This window comes from Oryzias latipes, chromosome 14 (genome assembly GCF_053564925.1).
Source record: "Oryzias latipes strain Hd-rR chromosome 14, Olatipes_Hd-rR_3.1".
Lineage (NCBI taxonomy): Eukaryota > Metazoa > Chordata > Actinopteri > Beloniformes > Adrianichthyidae > Oryzias > Oryzias latipes.
Genome location: NC_136250.1, coordinates 23,267,379 through 23,285,618, shown reverse-complemented (window position 1 = coordinate 23,285,618; position 18,240 = coordinate 23,267,379). Strand labels below are relative to the sequence as shown.

At 43.2% G+C, this 18,240-nt stretch overlaps 1 protein-coding gene across 1 annotated transcript in view; it reads right to left on the bottom strand.

Moving 5' to 3' along the window:
* Positions 1-7,488: 7,488 nt before the first annotated feature.
* The window catches only part of ints2 (integrator complex subunit 2), a 28,813-nt gene continuing 18,061 nt past the window's right edge, over positions 7,489-18,240 (bottom strand). Inside the window, exons 19-25 of the mRNA XM_023962535.2 lie at positions 16,168-16,293; positions 15,878-16,079; positions 15,502-15,783; positions 13,199-13,306; positions 12,945-13,050; positions 11,267-11,443; positions 7,489-9,547 (exon numbers count right to left, since the gene is read on the bottom strand). Of these exons, the coding sequence (XP_023818303.1) occupies positions 9,366-9,547; positions 11,267-11,443; positions 12,945-13,050; positions 13,199-13,306; positions 15,502-15,783; positions 15,878-16,079; positions 16,168-16,293 (1,183 nt within the window). The 3' untranslated portion in view covers positions 7,489-9,365. The remainder of the gene's footprint in view (positions 9,548-11,266; positions 11,444-12,944; positions 13,051-13,198; positions 13,307-15,501; positions 15,784-15,877; positions 16,080-16,167; positions 16,294-18,240) is intronic.

The window sequence follows — 18,240 nt, the reverse complement described above, 5'->3', positions numbered from 1 at the left end:
GGTATATTAAACCTGATCTGTGATTCGTTGGTGCTTCAGCCAGGAAACGTGTGGTAAAACAAACTATTTTGAATTCAAGCACAAAACAGGTGAGATCATGAGAAAAAAGTTACTAATGATGCTTGGATGAAGGGGAATTAAAAAGGAAAAAAGACTGAATTATTTGTAGGAGCTCATTAAAAAGAACTGCAGTTGAAGCTTCATGGTGAGAACAGAAACCTCACACTACATTTATCCAGTGTCAAGAGGCCATCTTCAATTTGGAGAGGGAGAAACAGGAAAAAACATCTGAACTTAAAGATCTCAATGATCCTTTCTTCACGTATATAGTATAAATTAAGATCAAAATTGCATTTCTGAGTATTTCTTTATTTAAACTGTTGTAAATCAGGAGCAGATGAAAAAAGCAATGTTTGAAAAAGAGCTTTTAGTTATATAGAAAATACACAGGGTGGGCTACAAGCTCCCTGCTCTGCTCCATTCTGATGCATCCACTTACAGACAAATAGATATTATAAATGTTACTATCACTAAACAACTTGATAATGCAATTTAATTTGCTTCCCTAAATGTGCATTGCCTCATTTTTTTGAGGTGGAAAGATGAGTCCCTCCCTACAAGACATAGATATATGATTAATCCCCCTATCAGAACATTGCAAAGTCACATTGAATCTATATTTTATTCTAGATGTTTGCAATGTGCAACAGCACTAAGTAACGTCATAATTAGTTGGTTTGTTTTGTTTAATTTAGTTATTTTTTTCTTTAGTGGTCAGGTGGGTTGAGAAAAGGAAACAGCAACTTTTGAATTTTAAGTATAAGCTTTTGTAATGATGTGATGCTGTGAAACCACAAATAGAGTTATAATAAAAATAAATTAAAAAAAAGCTGTACAGCTGGATAGTGGCAATGTTGGGGGTGTGATTCCAGTGGCTCTTTTCAGGGAAAACTTTGACCCTTCTGAGTTTTGCGTCTGTTTCTGTCTTTTCTGACTCCAACTGTTCCCAGCAGACCCTCACTCCCACTCAATCTGCAATCTGCAATTGGAAGAAGGCAGGTTTGGTTTCCGCCCTGCCTGCCCGTGTGTTGAAGTGTCCATGGGCAACCACATTGCTACTAGTGGTTATAGGTTGGCGCCAAACAGTGTTCAGCAGCATCAGTGTGTGAATGTGTGTGGGCGTGGGTGAATGGGACTGTGACTGTAAAGCGCTTTGGGCCTTACAATAAAGATAAAGGGAGTTAAGGATCAACAGGTATTTGATAAATTCCACATACATGTGTGAACTTGATTGTGGTAAAATAATCAAAGCTCTGTTACAAATCCATTACATATCTGTTATATATCTGTTACATAGTGTCTGATTCACGTTACTGTTTACTGAAAACATGAATGAATGTTTTCTGAAGATCAATAAGCACCTGATTTTATTACTTTAAAAAAATGTATCTGATCAGCACTAGATTACAAAAATTATAAAATGAATTAACTCAGAAGGGGTGGAATTATATGAGCTTGCTTCTTCCCACTGCTTTTCAAGCAATAAATCAAGCTCTCCTTGACATTAGTTAATGATCCAATATTTAATTAAGCTTATGTGACTTAAGTCTTTCTTTCTGTTTGTTTTTATCTATACATTTCATCATTTCTGTATTGAGTTTGATAAATCCGTGTGTTTTTTTTAAATGTATTGTCTACAATTGATGCTTGAAAAAAGAAAATCAACCATTAAAAAACATCTAGAGGCATCCTGGACTTGGTTTTTAAAGTTGAAGACGTTTCACTTCTTATCCAAAAGACTTTGTCAATTCTGAAATAGCTGGTAAAAGAGCTGGTTTATATGTGCTCATGGGGGAGGAGTCAGACCTGAAACAGGATAGGATTGTCTACGTAGACTACATGGTTTCGGGTTGTTTGGGGTCCTTTATCCTCAGCTGGGGTTGGGGCGACAGTAGTTACTCTCCCCATCCTGGTCATCTCTTTCAGCTGTTAATGACCCAGGTGGAAATGGTTCGGTTTGTTTGGGTTTCAGAACACTGCTGTAGATGGATGAAAGAAAAAATATGAGACAACCATTCTTATTAAGAGAAGGTTTATCCTTCTTGACAAAGATGGCTTCTTTCACTCCTAACTCAAACCATTCTTTCTCTCTGGCTAAAAAAACAAGTCCAGATGACAACCTTTAGACCTACTACAATTACTAGGATGTGCTATCCTATGACCCGATCCTTACATTGACGTGTTCTCTCTACCATGATAAAGGTGGATGAAGGTGGAAAGATTTCATGTAATCCATGGACACCAGTGAAGATCACAAATCATTGAAGAAAAAAGGTTCAGAGCACTGTCTAGTGGGTCTAGATGACCCAACTCCTTATGTTAAAGTGCCTAGGATAGCACAAGGGTTATTGTCACAGTGGAAGAAAAAGTCATTTTCATTATAAACCTGTAGGATTGTTTTTTGGGGAATTGGCAGCTGTTGGAGAAGCACAGAGGCCGCAACCGTGGAAACAAAGGCGTTGTGCGATTCAGCCTCTCCTGCTTCAGGCGTCTCTCACAGAGGAGAAAACTGCAGCTGAGTGAGAGGAACTGGGTTTTTCTCCTGATCTGCATGAAAACCTTCCATCACTGTCCACATTATGCCCATCATGTAAAGGTTTTGATCCCAGTGCAGAGTTTCTATCCATCTTCCTGTCAACACCAAACTATTCCACGCCCTTTCTGGCTTTAGTTTGCGGTGTAGCAACACTGCCCCCTGCTGCATCACCTGTGCACACCTGTGGGGTTGTGATGACGGAGCATCCCAGATTATGTGCGTCTGCACTTGTCTGCTCACACCAGGGTGAGGGGTTAAGCGCATACAGGGATCACAAACACCCCAAATCCCCACAAGCAAACCACTGTACAGATGTCACTGACAACAAAAACACACAAACAGTGAAGCCTGTAGTTCATTGTTAGATTGCTTTTTATTCAGTTTTGCTTCATTTTCATGGAGAGTTGCATATGGGTTATTCACAGGTGTGCAAAATGTACTTTTTTGTTTGTGTGCAAAATAAATCTAAACACAACGGGGGTTATATAAGTTCACCTCCTCCCTATCAAGCAATTAATTTAAATCCTTTTGACCCCCTTAATGTTAAATAGTCTCATGTGTCATATTCTGTATACATGAATATATTTTTGATGAAGAGTAACAGTTGAATTATTTACAAGTGTACAGTCATGGCCAAAGGTTATGAGAATGACGCAAATATTAGTTTTTCACAAAGTTTTCAGCTAAACTGCTTTTTAGATCTTTGTTTCAGTCGTTTCTGGGATGGACCGAAATATAATTACAAGCACTTCATAGGTTTCAAAGGCTTTTATGGACAATTACACGAGATTTATGCAAAGAGTCAGTGTTTGCAGTGTTGGCCATTCTTTTTCAGGACCTCTGGACTTCGACTGGGCATGCTGTCAATCAACTTCTGGGCCAAATCCTGACTGATAGTAACCTATTCCTTTAGAATCACTTCTTGGAGTTTGTCAGAATTAGTGGGCCCCTGGGCTGGGTGGCCCTGGCCCCTTTGCTGGGGGTGGGCTGGGGGACGGCTGTTTGACCACCGGGGGACAGTCTACCAGCTGTCCCCAACTTACCCCCTTCCTTATATAACCTCATATTAGGGTGAGGGGGTGGGGGGTCTAGCCTGCGATGCGCCTTGGGGGGGGGGCTACTTGGGAGTGGCCCCCCTCCTATGGTTGCCGTATGGAGTGGGCCCCCCCTCTTTCGGTTTTATTTGCACCTTAGACATGTAGGGTCCTTGGTAGGGGGGGTGCTTGGACATCACTGCAAGCAAGCAGCAGATGTCCTCCTGGCACCCTACCCGCCAATTTTAACCACACCTTAGACATTTAGGGCCCCTTGGTGTGGAGGGTGAGGGGACATCACTGTGAGTAATCAGGAGATGTCCCCTTAGTGCCCTACTCGCCAATTTTAACTGCACCCCCCTTAGTACACACACCCCTCCCCCTTCAATATATACATTCAAACATAAACACACACACATGCACACAAACACCCTCTCAAGCACCCATACACGCACACACATTTTACAAGGAAGGTGGGACCTGGGTCCATCTGTCCCCTACCCCTTCCCTGGTGGGGGCTGTGGGCCCCTTGGCGATGGCGGCCGTGTCCCTTGGGTGCCGGCTCCCTGGGCCCGGCGGTGCTCTCTCTGCGCGGTGGGGGGGTTCATATTACACCTGAGCCGGGGGTGTTCGTGTCCCTGGGGGGTGGGTCCTGGTCCTTGCCCCTGGGCGCTGGGCCCCGCCAAACTTCCAACATGGCCGAGCCTGGTCGGGCCATATTTATAACACCCCTTGTGGGCCGCCCTTTTTTCCCCGGGGTTCCCCCCTCCTGGGCGGGGGCGGCGGGCCCCTGCCTTGCTCCTACCTGGACCAACCGTGGGCCGGGTGGGTGGCTGCCTGGAGTGCGGAGCGGGTCTCCCTTGGGGGGTCCTGGCTCGTACCTGGGGTCGGGGCGGGGGGATGCCCGGAACTCCTGGGTGGTGGTGGGGTGCTCGTCTGGGGCTGTGGGCGTCCCTCTCCGGTGGGGCCCTGCGTTGGGCTCTTCCGGCGCGGCGGGGGGCTGCTTTCCTGGCTGGGCTGGGGCGGCGCTCTCTTTCCCTCTGCGCCTCCCTGCTCTCTGGCTCTGGGGGCCTCGCGGCGGTCCTGCTGGCCCTGGCCTGGGTGGCGGTCTTGGTCGCCCGGGGGGCGGTTGTTCCCTGCCTGTTCCCGTGTGGCGTTGGGGGAATTCCGGCTGCTGCTGCGGCGGGGGTATGGGTGTGGGGTGGCTGGGCGCTGCTCCTCCTCCTTTTCACATTCCACCATCCATTTTAGAAGAACATAAACACTCACCTGAGCACAGGTGTTAGCTCACCTTTGCACTAATAGTTTGCATGATTGAATGAATGAAAGATTTCACACTAGTTGGTTTAAAGGCATAGGTATGCGTTCGTGAACACTATCTGTTTTGTGTGCATGTTGACATGTGGACATTTTTGCGGCTAGCAGGTGTGTTGATAATATCTGAGTGTGTGTGAACAGGCCCCGCCCTTTTTGTACTACATTTGAACCGTACCGTAATGATAAACAACCAGTAAGCCTGTCTGCTCTATGCTGCTTCATGGTCTTACCCCCTTTCCCCTCCGATTATCACCCTCCTACCCCCCCCTCTCTCTAACGTCCCTCTCTCTTCTTCCCCTCTTTCCTTTTCCGTCCGGTCCAACACCAAAGATTTTCAAACATGATTGAAATTAATAAAGTTTGGCCTCAATTACAAAAGGGGTTTATTCAGACATACCTTTGGTTTGTCTGAAGATGAATAACCCCTCTTGTTAAAATAAAATGTGTCCAACACAAGAGGCCCTCAGCTTTCATCTGTCTGCCTAGCTGTTGGACAGGACAAGTTAAAAAAAAAATAAATAAAAAAATAAAAATAAAGAATTAGTGGGCTTTTTTTTGTCCACCCGCCTCTTGAGGATTGACCACAAGGTTTCAATGGGATTAAGATCTGGGAAGTTTCGAGGCCATTCACCCAAAATTTCAAGGTTTTGCTCCCAGAGCCACTTAGTTATCACTTTTGCCTTATCGGTGCTCCATCGTGCTGGAAAATGCATTGTTGGTCACCAAACTGTTGTTGGAAGAAGTTGCTGTTGGAGGGTGTTTCTTTATTGGTGATGTCACACACTGATGGTGGTGGAGAAGGCCTGACTCTCAGTCTCCGCTCTAACTAACTCCTAAAGGCGTTCTATAGTGTTCAGGACTCTGAGCAGGCCAGTCAAGTTCATCACCAGACTGTCATCCATGTCTTCATGGACCTCGCTTTACCCACTGGTCCACAGTCATGGTGGAAGAGGAAGGGGCCGCTCCAAACGGTTCCCACAAGGTTGGGATCATGGAATTGGCCAAAATGTTTAGGTATCCCGAAGCATTCAGACTTCCTTTCACTGGAACTAAGGGGCTGCACTTGGGCTCATCTGAAGGTCACATGACGTTTGGAGCTCTGTAGCAAATTGACTGCAGAAAGTCAGCAACCTCTTTGCACTACGTCCTTCAGCATCCGCTGACCCCTCCCTATCAGTTTACGTCGTTTACCACTTAATGGCCGAGTATCTGTCATTTCCAAACTATTCCATTTTGTTCTGATAGAGCTGACAGTTGACTGTGGAACATTTAGGAGTGAGGAAATGTCTCCACTGGATTTGTTGTACAGGTGGCGTCGATGACGGTTCAATGCTGGAAGTCACTGAGCTTCTGAGAGCGACCCATCTTTCACAAATGTTTGTTAAAACAGTCGGCATGCCTGAGTGCTTCATTTTATAGAGCTGTGACCAGATCGAATGATTAGGAAACCTGATTCTGATCATTTGGATGATGAGCCAATACTTTTGACAAGATAATGTAGATCCCAACCATGGTCACGACTCATTGTCCAACACTTGTGTAGAGATACATCTTTTTTGTTGTTTTGTTTTTTTGATTGCTTGAAATAAACCATTTCCATATCCAGATCTATTCTATTAAATAAAAACAAATGCGTTTGTGTCAACATAAGCATTATTGTTCTCACCATGGGGACTTTGTAGATCAAGCATCAAGGTGCAAAGAAAGGAAAAATGAAATGTGCAAAAAAAAAATTCAAGTGAAGGGCAAAAAATAATGTAAAATACGGTTATAGACTCTTAAAAAAACAACCTCTAATTATATACACTACATATGCAAAGAGAGGAAAAGAAAGGCCAGGACCAGAAAAGCAGAAAAACCCATGTGTAGTTCAGCGGTTCAGGCTGGAATGAAGGATCTGTGGTACTGCTGCTCCTCACACTGCAACCACCTTCTGCTGAAGCAGCTGTTTAGCGCCTCCAGCGTCTGATGTGGTGGATGTGTGTCGTCCATGATGGATTTCTGTTTTGCCAGCTTCCTCCTCTGAGCCCAGGACCCAACCGGCCCTCCCGACCAGCCGCTAAATCCATGAAAGAATGACAGAATAGCTGTGATGAAGCAGCTTCTCCTTCATCTCTTTGCCGTTTCTGAGACTTTTGGGGTTCTTTTTTGTTCGGCTTTTTATATGTAAACTAGTTTTTCCTTTTGGTTCCTGTTTTCTCAGGGCTAAACAAACTAAAGTAAACCTAATGCATCTCCAAACATGTTCTATGTTGATTTTCTATTTGTCTCCTAGTTTCATTTATCAGTGTAATCTTTTGGTCCATGGTTGTTACCTGTTTATTGTTAAAATGTGTGATAATAAAATGAGTGCTAAACTTATTTTTTGTACTTTTAATGTGGAAATGTTTCATTTTTATTCTATTTTTTCTGCCTCACAGAGTGCCTGAGCGCTGGGAAACTGCAGGTTCCTGTAGGAACATCAGTTCTCCTTCAAACTGAATTGATTTGGTCAGACTGAATATGCAACACGTTGAGATTCAGCTTCTTCACATGAGTTGCTTTTAAACTATGGAGTGATTTTTGGGCCCTCGGCGCTTTGAGCATAAAAATGTCGTGTGGTCATGAAGGTTGATGTCTGGGATTGGCTGATTTCTGCGGCACACCTGTAACGTGGTGCGCTTCCCTTATTCCAGGGCAGAAGAGAGAGAATTTCTCCTTTCTTTGAGTTTCAAGTGAATTTTTCTGTTTCAAGTGCAAAATAATTTTCTGAGCAAACACCATTTTTAAAGTTTTACACTCAAAACAGAGTGTTACACTATATGAAACAGTCTGTTTACACAAAAACAACAAAAAGGAAAATAATCTGTGACATCAATGATTAGCTATTTTTATTTTTGGAACATTAAGTTCCCAATCTAAAGGGTTTGGTCCCAATATGTCAGGAAAGTGATTTTATTCTCATGACTCGGATCACAGAGGGCAAGAATCTGGCTGAAGCCTTTTTGAAGCACTGACCTTTTCTATTTATTAAGAATTGAAACCCTCGCTAGCTAACTGTGCAGTCTGTCATTCATGTCATTTCCAGACTCTTTTTAAAAGAACTTATTGGAAACAGTTTTCTTAAACTAAAGTCGAACATTTGCACAGAGAATATGGGGGGAAAAGATACAACAACTTAAAGGCCCGTACACACCGGGACGAATATTCGCCAGGCGTTATTCGCCAGCGTTTTTCGCCACGTTTTTTGTGTTCACACCCAGGCGATTTTCGCTGACGATGAGTGGAGTGAACATGCAATTTCATTCCCTGACATTAGATGGCGCTTAATGTAAAACAGAAATACTCCTGTACACAAGGTGGCGCTGCGCAACTTTACGCTTCTTAAAGTCGCTTTTCACTCAGAAGAAGAGAGCAAGTATTTACACACTTGTCAGAATCAAACAAAGAAAACATGAATATTTCAAGCACCAGTAGCTCCAACTGGTGCTTGGTTCGGGGATGTTTTAGAATGTCCGTCATTATTGCTTCGCGGCTGTGTAGACGCTACTTGGCGTCTATCTTCTTCGCTGGTATGTGTGCTCAGCAAGGCAGTTTTGTGTTTGAGCGCCCCCAAGTTGTGTTTTACTGTAACTTCAGAAGCTCCAGACACGTGAGCAAAAGCGCCATTCTCATTGGTCGAGTAGATTTCGACGCGACGCGTCGAAAAAAAAAAAACGAACCCGAGGCGTTTTTTTTTTTGACGCGTGGCGTTTTTACGCGTCGGTGTGCACACTCTCATTGGTGCCCTTTGTTTAGTCACGAGGCGTTAAACGTCGGCGAAAATCGCCGGCGAAATTCGTCCCGGTGTGAACAGGCCTAAACACTCTCTTTGCTTTCCTTCATATTTGGGCCTAAATCCTAAAAAAAAAAAAAGAGTGTCCTTAAGAAAAACCTGAAAAGTGTTGAGTGAATTGCTGATTTGCTGAGCAGAAAGAAACGGTAGGCTGAGGATCCAGACTTCCTGCTTCAGAGGAACACTGCCAGGCTCTCCCTGACCACAGCTGGTGCTCTGCACATCACTCAAGGAGGAGTTTTTTAAAAAATGGGTTTAATATTGAACTGTTTTAGAACAAACAGATTAGAAAAGTTGTCAGACAAGAAAGTTCATTTTTACAGAGAAAAAAAACGCAGCTTTACAAAAATATTCTGGTTTGGGTTCCAAAAACCTGTTTTAGTATTTAGCTTCTACAAACTGCAACAGAAGAAGTCTACAGACGTGACTGCATTGGGATCATGACCAGAGCTTCATAATGAGAAGATGGAACAACAAAACTAAATAGTTCTGATGTGTGGCTTCCTGAAGGGCCTTCAGAGAGGTGGCAGTGAGGCCTGCTGGGAGGCGGTGTGTATGTGTGTGTGTGTGTGTGTGTGGACCCGCTGATGCAGGTCAGTGTGGCCTACAGCCTGTGAAGGGTGGAGCTGATAATGTCCATGAAGGTGGCTTCGATGCAGTAGCAGAGCTGCACGTCGGGGTCGGCTCCACCCAGCTCCTCCGCCGTCTTCAGGGGGAGAGTCAGCTTGGAGGAGCCTCCAGCGGAAAGAGACAACTCCTGAGGGTTTTCCTTCAGGTTCTGCAGGCCTGGAGGAGAAACCACAGCAGATTTTAGCAGAAGAACATCCCATCCAAAACCTTAAACAGCCATTGATTGAGCTTTTCTCAATCTAATTCATGTGGAACTCTGTGACCGCAGCAGAAACATCAGAAAAAGAACTTTGTTTGCTTTGTTAGAAAATGATGTTCTGAGGACTTTAAATGTCATTTCTTCATGTCTGTCGCCCTTCTCACTCACATGTCTGATCATAATACGTCTTGTCCTAATGTCGTAAGATTTCCGTTTAGTGACACCGTTTGTGTTCAGCTTTTTATCTGCTAATAAAGAAAATACAAAACCTGGTTCAAAGTCGGAGTTCTTGTTCATTAACAGACATATCTGGACTTTCCTGACAAACTATTTGACTTTCTGTTTAACAAAGTTTGATCAAATAAACATGTATTGGATAAATTTGCATTCTAAAACTATTTTTTGGATAGAAAAAGGGACTTTCCATTGCTAGTCATACAACCTGAATGAGGCTGTAACTTTCATAGATGTCACTGAAAAAATTATGATATGAAAACAGTTATTTCCCCCCAGAAATGAATCCAAAAGAAAATGTATTTGTGTGTTTGAAGAACCCAATATAGATCGATTTTAAAAGTAAAAACGTTTTCTGCTAATAACCAAAAAGCACTCAATTTTGTTACATGGTGTGTAAGAATGATTTCTGCAATATTATAACAAATATCCTCTATTGATCATCAACAAGGTGGTGTCTTTGTAACTTGTAACAAAGACACTTGTAACTGTCTGACCTTCATTATATATTATATGGACTCATTATTCCATGTACTGTATATATAGGTGAAAATATGTCTGTATATGATTAGGAGCAATTATAATGTCAAGAAGATCATTTTACATTGATTTATTGTCAGCTCAGTTGAATTCTTGTACTTTTCAACGGTTTCATTCATCGTCTAAATCCGTTTTGTCCCTTTCGGGGTCACGGGGATGCTGGAGCCTATCCCGGCCCCTTGCAGGCGAAGGCAGGCGACTTGAACCCAGAGCTTTCTGTTAGGCAAGAGGGCCAACCACCGTGCAGCAATGAACGAGTGAATAAATGAATGGAAATAAACTTTGCTTCCGCTGCAGCTCAGTTTGATTCTTGTATTTCTGCAATTTGTTTTTGTTTTCTTTCACCCAAACTGCTCAAAATGTGATGCAAACAAAAGCATTTTAGAGCAGTGATGGGAAGAGCTTCTTACAAAGGTCGTGTACTGCAGGAACATGTTGCTTTTTGCAGTAATAAAGTCGTGTGAGGCTGAATTGATGAATTTATAGCAATAGTTTACCCATTGAATGCACAATAATTAGTGTGTTACAGACTAACCTGCAGGTTTTTTTTTAGCTAGCTTTGTTTTAGCACACTGGTCTCTGGTTCTGTTTCTAACCAGAAGAATCAGTCATTTCATTCATATGGACTGAAGCTGAGGTTTTCCCCCAGCAGACATGTTTCCATCACATCTGCCCCCTGAACATGTAATCCATTACACTTCTGAGATGGTGATGTTGTTAGGTAAGGGAGTACTTTTAAACAACAAATAATCTGTAGTGTATTACAGGTTGGAAGTAACTTTCATAACCTGGTCTATAGAAATTTTTATATTAAAAATGAGAGATTCCTAAACAGAATAAAGAACGAAGCCCAAGGTAATGGTGAAAGAATCATCACAGCAGTAACCGTAGGAAAAACGTACGAGCAATGAAGGGGTCAATGTCCCTGACTTTGGTGGCCACATCCGACGCGCAGACCTGGCCCACTTGCACCAGCAGAGCTGCCACGTCGTCGTAAAGAGGGGGGAAGGCCTGGCAGAAAGCCACCAGACACGGCAGGGTGGGCATGAAGAAGCAGAAACGCTTGGCCCGCGTCAGCACTAAAGAAAAAAAAAAAACACACACACACACACACACACACTGGGAGTCAACAGGAGATCTGTGGAAACCCTTCAGAATAAAAGCACGCCTCTGTAAGAACAAACGGGGTTGCAGGAACGGCTTTTGACCAGATGGTGGCAGCCAAAAATAATCCTAAAGAAACATGCTGAGACCAGTGATGAAAGTCAGGCAAGGAAAAAATCCCTGAACTTTTCTTTGAGCGATATGGCAGCGCAGAGAGAAATTTTTGAAAAATACATAGTCTTAGATGCATTCTGGTGCATTCTGGCAGCTCGTTATTCACTTCTTAATCAAGAAACTAAGACTAATTGGAGCATCATCATTTGTCATTCAAACCCCTAGTTTGACTTAACATTAAGGACTTCCTGGTCCTAAAAAAGAATTTGGAAAATTGCTCAAAGTAACACAATCCTACAATCTACGCTTTTCCTAAAAGCTGCAAAACATACAATTGCTAAAATATAGTAACATCAAAGCCCCAAATGGCAAAAAGAACACCAGTAACTATGATATTCTATGAAAATACCTCAGTTATTTATACATTATTTCTGCTTTAGAAATGACTGATGTACAACATCCACTTGCACTGTTTTCTCAAACTATAATTACATCAAAATATGGGATCTGCTTTAAACTATAATTCTATAACATAATACATCAATTCTTTAACACCAATACTAAGTAATCTGGGAAATATCAAAACAAACATACAAACTAAATTAAACATTGTAAACATTATTTTTTAAGGGAGTGCGGGTCCAAACCATCAAATACTTATAATTAATGTCAACTATACTGAACTAAATCATGGTAATTAGGAAATACAAATAAATTAGATAGAGAAATGTATTCAAAATAAAAACTGAAACTCAAAAATAAAACTGAAATTATTTCTGAATTTGGTTTTGAGATTATTTTACACAAAAAAGTATTTGACCTACACTACCTTAAAAATATTTTTCTTCCAGCCAAGACCACTTCAATTTGTTTTTTATCGTCTTCTCACAACTGAGGTCGTGACCACGCTCAATAATGACGATGCCTGCCATTATTTTAACACAAATTTGATCGCAAACTCTTCAGATTTGTTTGTGAAAGTTTAGCGTGGGTCCGCCAGTTTTGGTCTCTAGGGAAGCAAGTCACGCTGACCACGTGGTGCAGACAGAGCCAATCAGACCCGTCGACGCATCCGAAAGCAACTAAAACGTCCCGTCATTGGTCAATTAGGCCGGGAAGACGAGAGATGGCCGCGACCATAGAGGAAGCGATCCGCGGATAAATATAGAAAATAAAGCTAAAATTCGCCGATTTCAGACCATTTTTTCATCCGGAAAGCGATTTGTCCGTAAAGATCAGGTCTTTATTTCCCGGAAAGTACGTTCGGTTTGCTCAAAAACCCGGATTTCCGGGAATTCCCGGAAGACTTTCATCAATGTGAGACACAGAACAAACCGCCTTCAACCCGAATCATCTGCTCACCTGTCAGAAGGGTTCCCATGACGCTGATGGCCAGCCTGGCCACACTGAGAGATTTGGGTAAGGCGTACTGGGTGCAGAGGTACGACAACAGCTGGATGGCAAATATCTGCACACAAACAGTCACAACATCCTTTTTTTACTCCTTTTATTTGCAGAGCCACAAAGAAACATGTAGGAGAACAGAAGAAGGGAGTGTTTGGCTTGAATGAGTCCATTCCAGAGACCAGAGGGAAGTGCATGATGGGAGGCCTCACCTGCTTCTCCAGCTGGGGCTGGGCCAGCAGCTCGGGGATGAAGTCCAGACAGATATGAATGGAGGGGATGCCTGCCACAGTGAGAGGCAGCAGAGCCTGAGGGTAACCCTGACAGGAAGGGATATATATGAAAGTTAAAATAGAACTTTGCAGGGAAGGACAGAAGGCATGACGCCACACAGCGGCTCCCGCTCTCGTTACAGCAGCGCCCGTCAGGCGCAGAAAAGCGTGTAAGAATTGTTTTCAGCTGTGTTAAAATAACCTAACAAATAAACAGCTGGACTCTTCTTCCCCCTTTGCTTTCCATTCTTCCACGGCTCGTCCGTTGCTTCATTCCTAATCTGTTTACGTCGTGTGATCACCGGCTGTGGTGGCTGTTATGGTCCAGTTGTTCTGCTCCGAGGACGGATTGTATTCAGACTGAGGAATCTCATAGCGATCCCTAGCTCAGTCCAAATAAAAAATGAGCCGAAACCAACTCCAAAAGTGGGTCTGAAAGCGGTTCCTGGTCCTGGACCAGGATTCACTTGAGTGTATTCAGCCTGAAAATCTGTTCTGGATTATTGGAGGAAAAAGGAACTCTGGTTCACTTTAAGCAAAACAAATAGGTCCAGTCTGAACACACCTGAAGACTCTTCCCCCCTTTCCTCAAAAGCTTCTTTCTCCCCAAAGAAACTTTCCAAAGACATTTCTTTAATCAACTTTGTTAGTTTGTGAATTTAGCATTCGGAGCAGCAGCGTAACAAAGGTGAACGACTAGTCAAGACTAAGTCATAGGCGGATGAGCGGAATGACGTCCGGTAGTTTTCTAAAATGAAACTCCCTTCAGAATCAGAAAATAAATAACCTAAGTTACTGTGTGCCTTTTTTTCCTTTGTCTGCAGACCAGTACCAAGTGACCCATGGACCGGTATCGACCCACAACCCAAGGGTTGGGGACCACTGTTTTAAAGAGTTGAATCAGTAACTCAAACTCAAACTTTATTTATATAGCGTCTCTCATTTCAGTTAAAAACACAAAGCGCTTCACATAAAAGCAGATAAAACAGTCATAAAAACCGAAAATTGTTAAAAACAGCAAACAACGGACAATCACACAAAGATGGGACCCCTCCCCCAACCCACCCACCCACACACCACCTACCCAGTTCCCCCCGTAGAACCCTGAACAGAAACAAAGAACTGCAGCTTAAAGAAGGTCTGGCTTGGTACTGCTGTGAGGAAACGATATGATGGGGATCCATTTATTCCAAGGCCCAGCCCGACCACAGGGGTCATTACCACAGCGCCCGCCCAGCACAGAGCAGCCCAGGGCCCACTCCATGGCTATCAGACCACAGAGCGGGACCGCCCAACGAGAACGGGCACTGCAGCAACAGCACCCCCTACAGGTCAAGCTGGTGGTGCCCCAGAAAAATGGATCCCCAAGAGGAAACACTGAAGTTAAAAACATCAGAATAAAAACTATCATAAAATAACAATAAAAATAGAAAAAAGATTTAAAAAAATAAAATAAGATTTAACAATTTTAGTAATTAAAAAATAAAATACGTAAACTGATTAAAACATAACCTACGTATCATTGGTAAAATAACAATAAAAAGAATAGCATATTAAAAACAGAGATAATAATAGTCCTTACAAATACATAAATGAATAAATACATAAATAAATTAATAAATAGATAGATAACAAACAAAAAGACATAGGAAATGTTCAAAGTCATTTAAAAGCCAGACTAAAAAGGTGGGTCTTGAGCCTCTTCTTAAAAACCTCTACAGTCTCTGCGGCCCTGAGGCTCTCTGGAAGGCCGTTCCACAGGCGAGGGCCGTAATGGCAGAACGAAGCCCCACCGTGTGTCTTGGTCCTACCCTTAGGAACAACCAAGAGGCCAGTGCCAGAGGACCTCAGGGTCCGCGAGGGTTCGTATTTTAAAATAATATCATTTAAATAAGAAGGCCCAAGACCATAAAAACATTTATAAACCATTAAAAGAACTTTAAAATCAATCCTGAAACGCACAGGGAGCCAATGCAGCGATTTTAAAATAGCTGTAATGTGTTCCCGCCCTCTGGTCCTCGTCAGAACTCGTGCCGCAGAGTTCTGTAATAGTTGCAGATTTGAGATCGACTTTTTCGGTAAACCAGAGAGCAGGGCATTACAATAATCTAAATGACTAAAAATAAAAGCATGCATTAGCACCTCTGTGCTGGCAAGAGAGAGGAACGGGCGGACTCTGGCAATGTTTTTAAGATGGTAAAATCCTGTAAGAAAGCAGAGCGGTTGCATGTGAAAACCCTTACCTGGAAGTGGACCAGCTTAGCAATGTTGGGATCTGCAATGAACATCTGATGCAGCAGACAACAGATGAGGCACTGCACCTCCCTCAGGTCACTCAGCAGGCCTCCTTCTGGCTCAGCGTCCCCCAGAACCCCTCTGCATATTAGCTGCTGGCTTTCAAGTTTCTGTTTTCCTTGTGTGGGGCCCCGGTTAGTCCTCAAAAGGCTTTTTGAGGAGACCCCCAACTGCTGCTCTTCAGATGTGGGCAGACAAACCTCCAGGAGGATCTGGACTGCTGCACTGTCCTGAAGGGGACCACAGAGCCATTTGATACTGCATCACCACTGAAGCTTCACAGAATCTAAGGTCAGAAGCTTAAAGGGTCAAATATAGGATTACCTGTGCAGCCAGAAGGGCGTTTTTAAGCTCCTCCCTGGTGACTTCAGGTGTGTCAGGTTGCCCAGGAACTCCCAGGTTTGAAATAGTCTGACTCTGGCGGTCAAAGTCAGCCGTCTCCTTCAGATGACCCTGCAGGTGAGCCTTTGAACCCAGGAGATATCCATTCAGCATGTGGAGGACAATGTCCATCACAGGAGGACACCTGACCCAAAGAAGGATCAAAAATCTGTCATTCAAAACAAAAATACAAAACAAAAGTTTCCACAGAAGAGAAGGAGAGCAGCAGTCACCTGAACACCCTGTGATCACACCGCAGCACGATCAGAGGATCCACCATCAGGTCGTTCTGAGTGTATCTCTGCTGCCGGAGCAGCTTGGCTGAAGGCTGCAGGGCGTTCACCGTCATCACCCACAGTCTGTAACACAAACACCAGCCCCATGTTTAGCCGGGTCAGCTCGTTTTGTGGAGTAAAAGAGGAGCTTCTGTAAGGAAATGCAACAAAAAGCCCAACTGTGGATGCTGAAAGGTCCTCAGCAGCATTTCCACCTTCAAACTGGGCCACATCTGTTAACACGGTTCCAACATGGAGTTTTTTTTTTTTATTCTTTTTTTTCTCTTTTAGACAAAGTATCAACACACCTATTTATTTGTTTATTTACTTCAAATTACCATTAAAGAAATTGTGGTAAACATCATCTCTCCTGCCAAATGAGGAGAGGACAAGTGAGGACAAACCTCCATCTGTCACACAGAAGGTGTTCTACTCCCTCTTAGACGCCTCTGGGGAGGAACAATGAGTATGAAGGTAAACATGTTCATAAAAAGGACGAACTTGTAGGTTTGATGTGAGAACTTGCACACCCAAAAATCTGCATCTGTGTGTAAAAATCTTCTTCAGGGCGAGCGCGGCTGCGACAGCCCCAGCCGCGGGAACGCGGCTGCCGGTGGACCCTGGTGTCTCTGTGGTGATACAATGCATATGATTTATAATTAAGGTGCTGGGCAAAGTGATGCTATTGTCACCAAATTTTCTGTACCGACTTATGACCCTATTGTCCTGCTACAAGAAAGATGATTTTCCTGTTGACGGTCCGTTGGCAGCTGTCTCGCTGCATGTCTGCATTTACAGCACGAAGAGATCATTTCTCATTAAAATGCAGGAAAAAACTGACATTTTTCTTTAGAAATGCATTTGTAGTTCACCCTCTGTGTTAATACAAAATGATTGAGATACTTGCTGATACATTTGAACGTTTATCAGAAGAGTTATTGAGGGCGGAAGTCCGAATCTGTGACTTTCTTTCTAACTTCACCAAGTCCTCTAAAGCGCTGCACTCTGATTGGTTGACTTCCCCCTCCTCTAACCCCCCCTCCTCCCTTGTTTCATTTTTGGACACAGACCAGTTTTGACACAAGTTTCTCGCAATGAATGTGTCAGAAGTCAGAGCGCAGTTGTAGCGCACTTGTGATTTGCGCCAGCAGATTCACGCACACGCAGAAGCACATTTGAGCAGTTGTAATCACAGATTTGAAGTTGCAACTCTAGATGAACACATGCAAATAGTTGTAATTTTGTTTGTCAGCCTTTACAGCAGAAGATTTTTACACACTGATGCAGAATTTTGGTGTGGAAGTTCTCGTATTCCGTTTTACAAGTTCTCACATCAAATCTACAAGTGCATCCTTTTTGGAACATGTTTACCTTCATAAATGAGCCTCTGCTCAGAGATCAGGTAGCAGCGCTTGGGTGGGCGGAGTAACGGTGACCCCTCGTCTGAGATCTGATGGATTTGACCTGGGTTCATTTAGCGGAAAGCCTTCACTTCAGGCTGGACAAAGTCCTCTCACTCGTTCCACGGGCCTCAACACTCTAAAGACCCACTTGGATAAAAATTGTGTTTTTGGTGTTTTTAACATGTTCTAGTGGCTTTTTTGGTGATAATGGAGGACATGTATAAGGAAATTCAATTACTCAAAATGGCATTTCTGAGTATTTCTTTAGTGAAATCATTGTGAATCAGGAGCAGATGAAAAAAACGTCATTTGAAAAGCAGCTTATTTGTGACGTAGAAAATACTCTGGTCACTGCTTCTTGCTCTCAGCAATGAGGAGGGGAAGAGGGGGCGGGTTGCTCCTGACCAACAGTCCCGCCAACAACTCAGGGGTATTTCTAATGAACCCCTGCAGCTCTGCAGAAACTATGTCTAAAGAAACAACTTATTTTTTCTAGATTTTGGATAAAAATTCCATAATCATAACTAAAAGACACTGGAAATGCTTTGTAAATAGATCAGAAGATGATTGGAGGGGGTCTTTAAAAAAAGATAAGGTCCAGGTTTAACAAAAAGCAATGGCTGAAGAA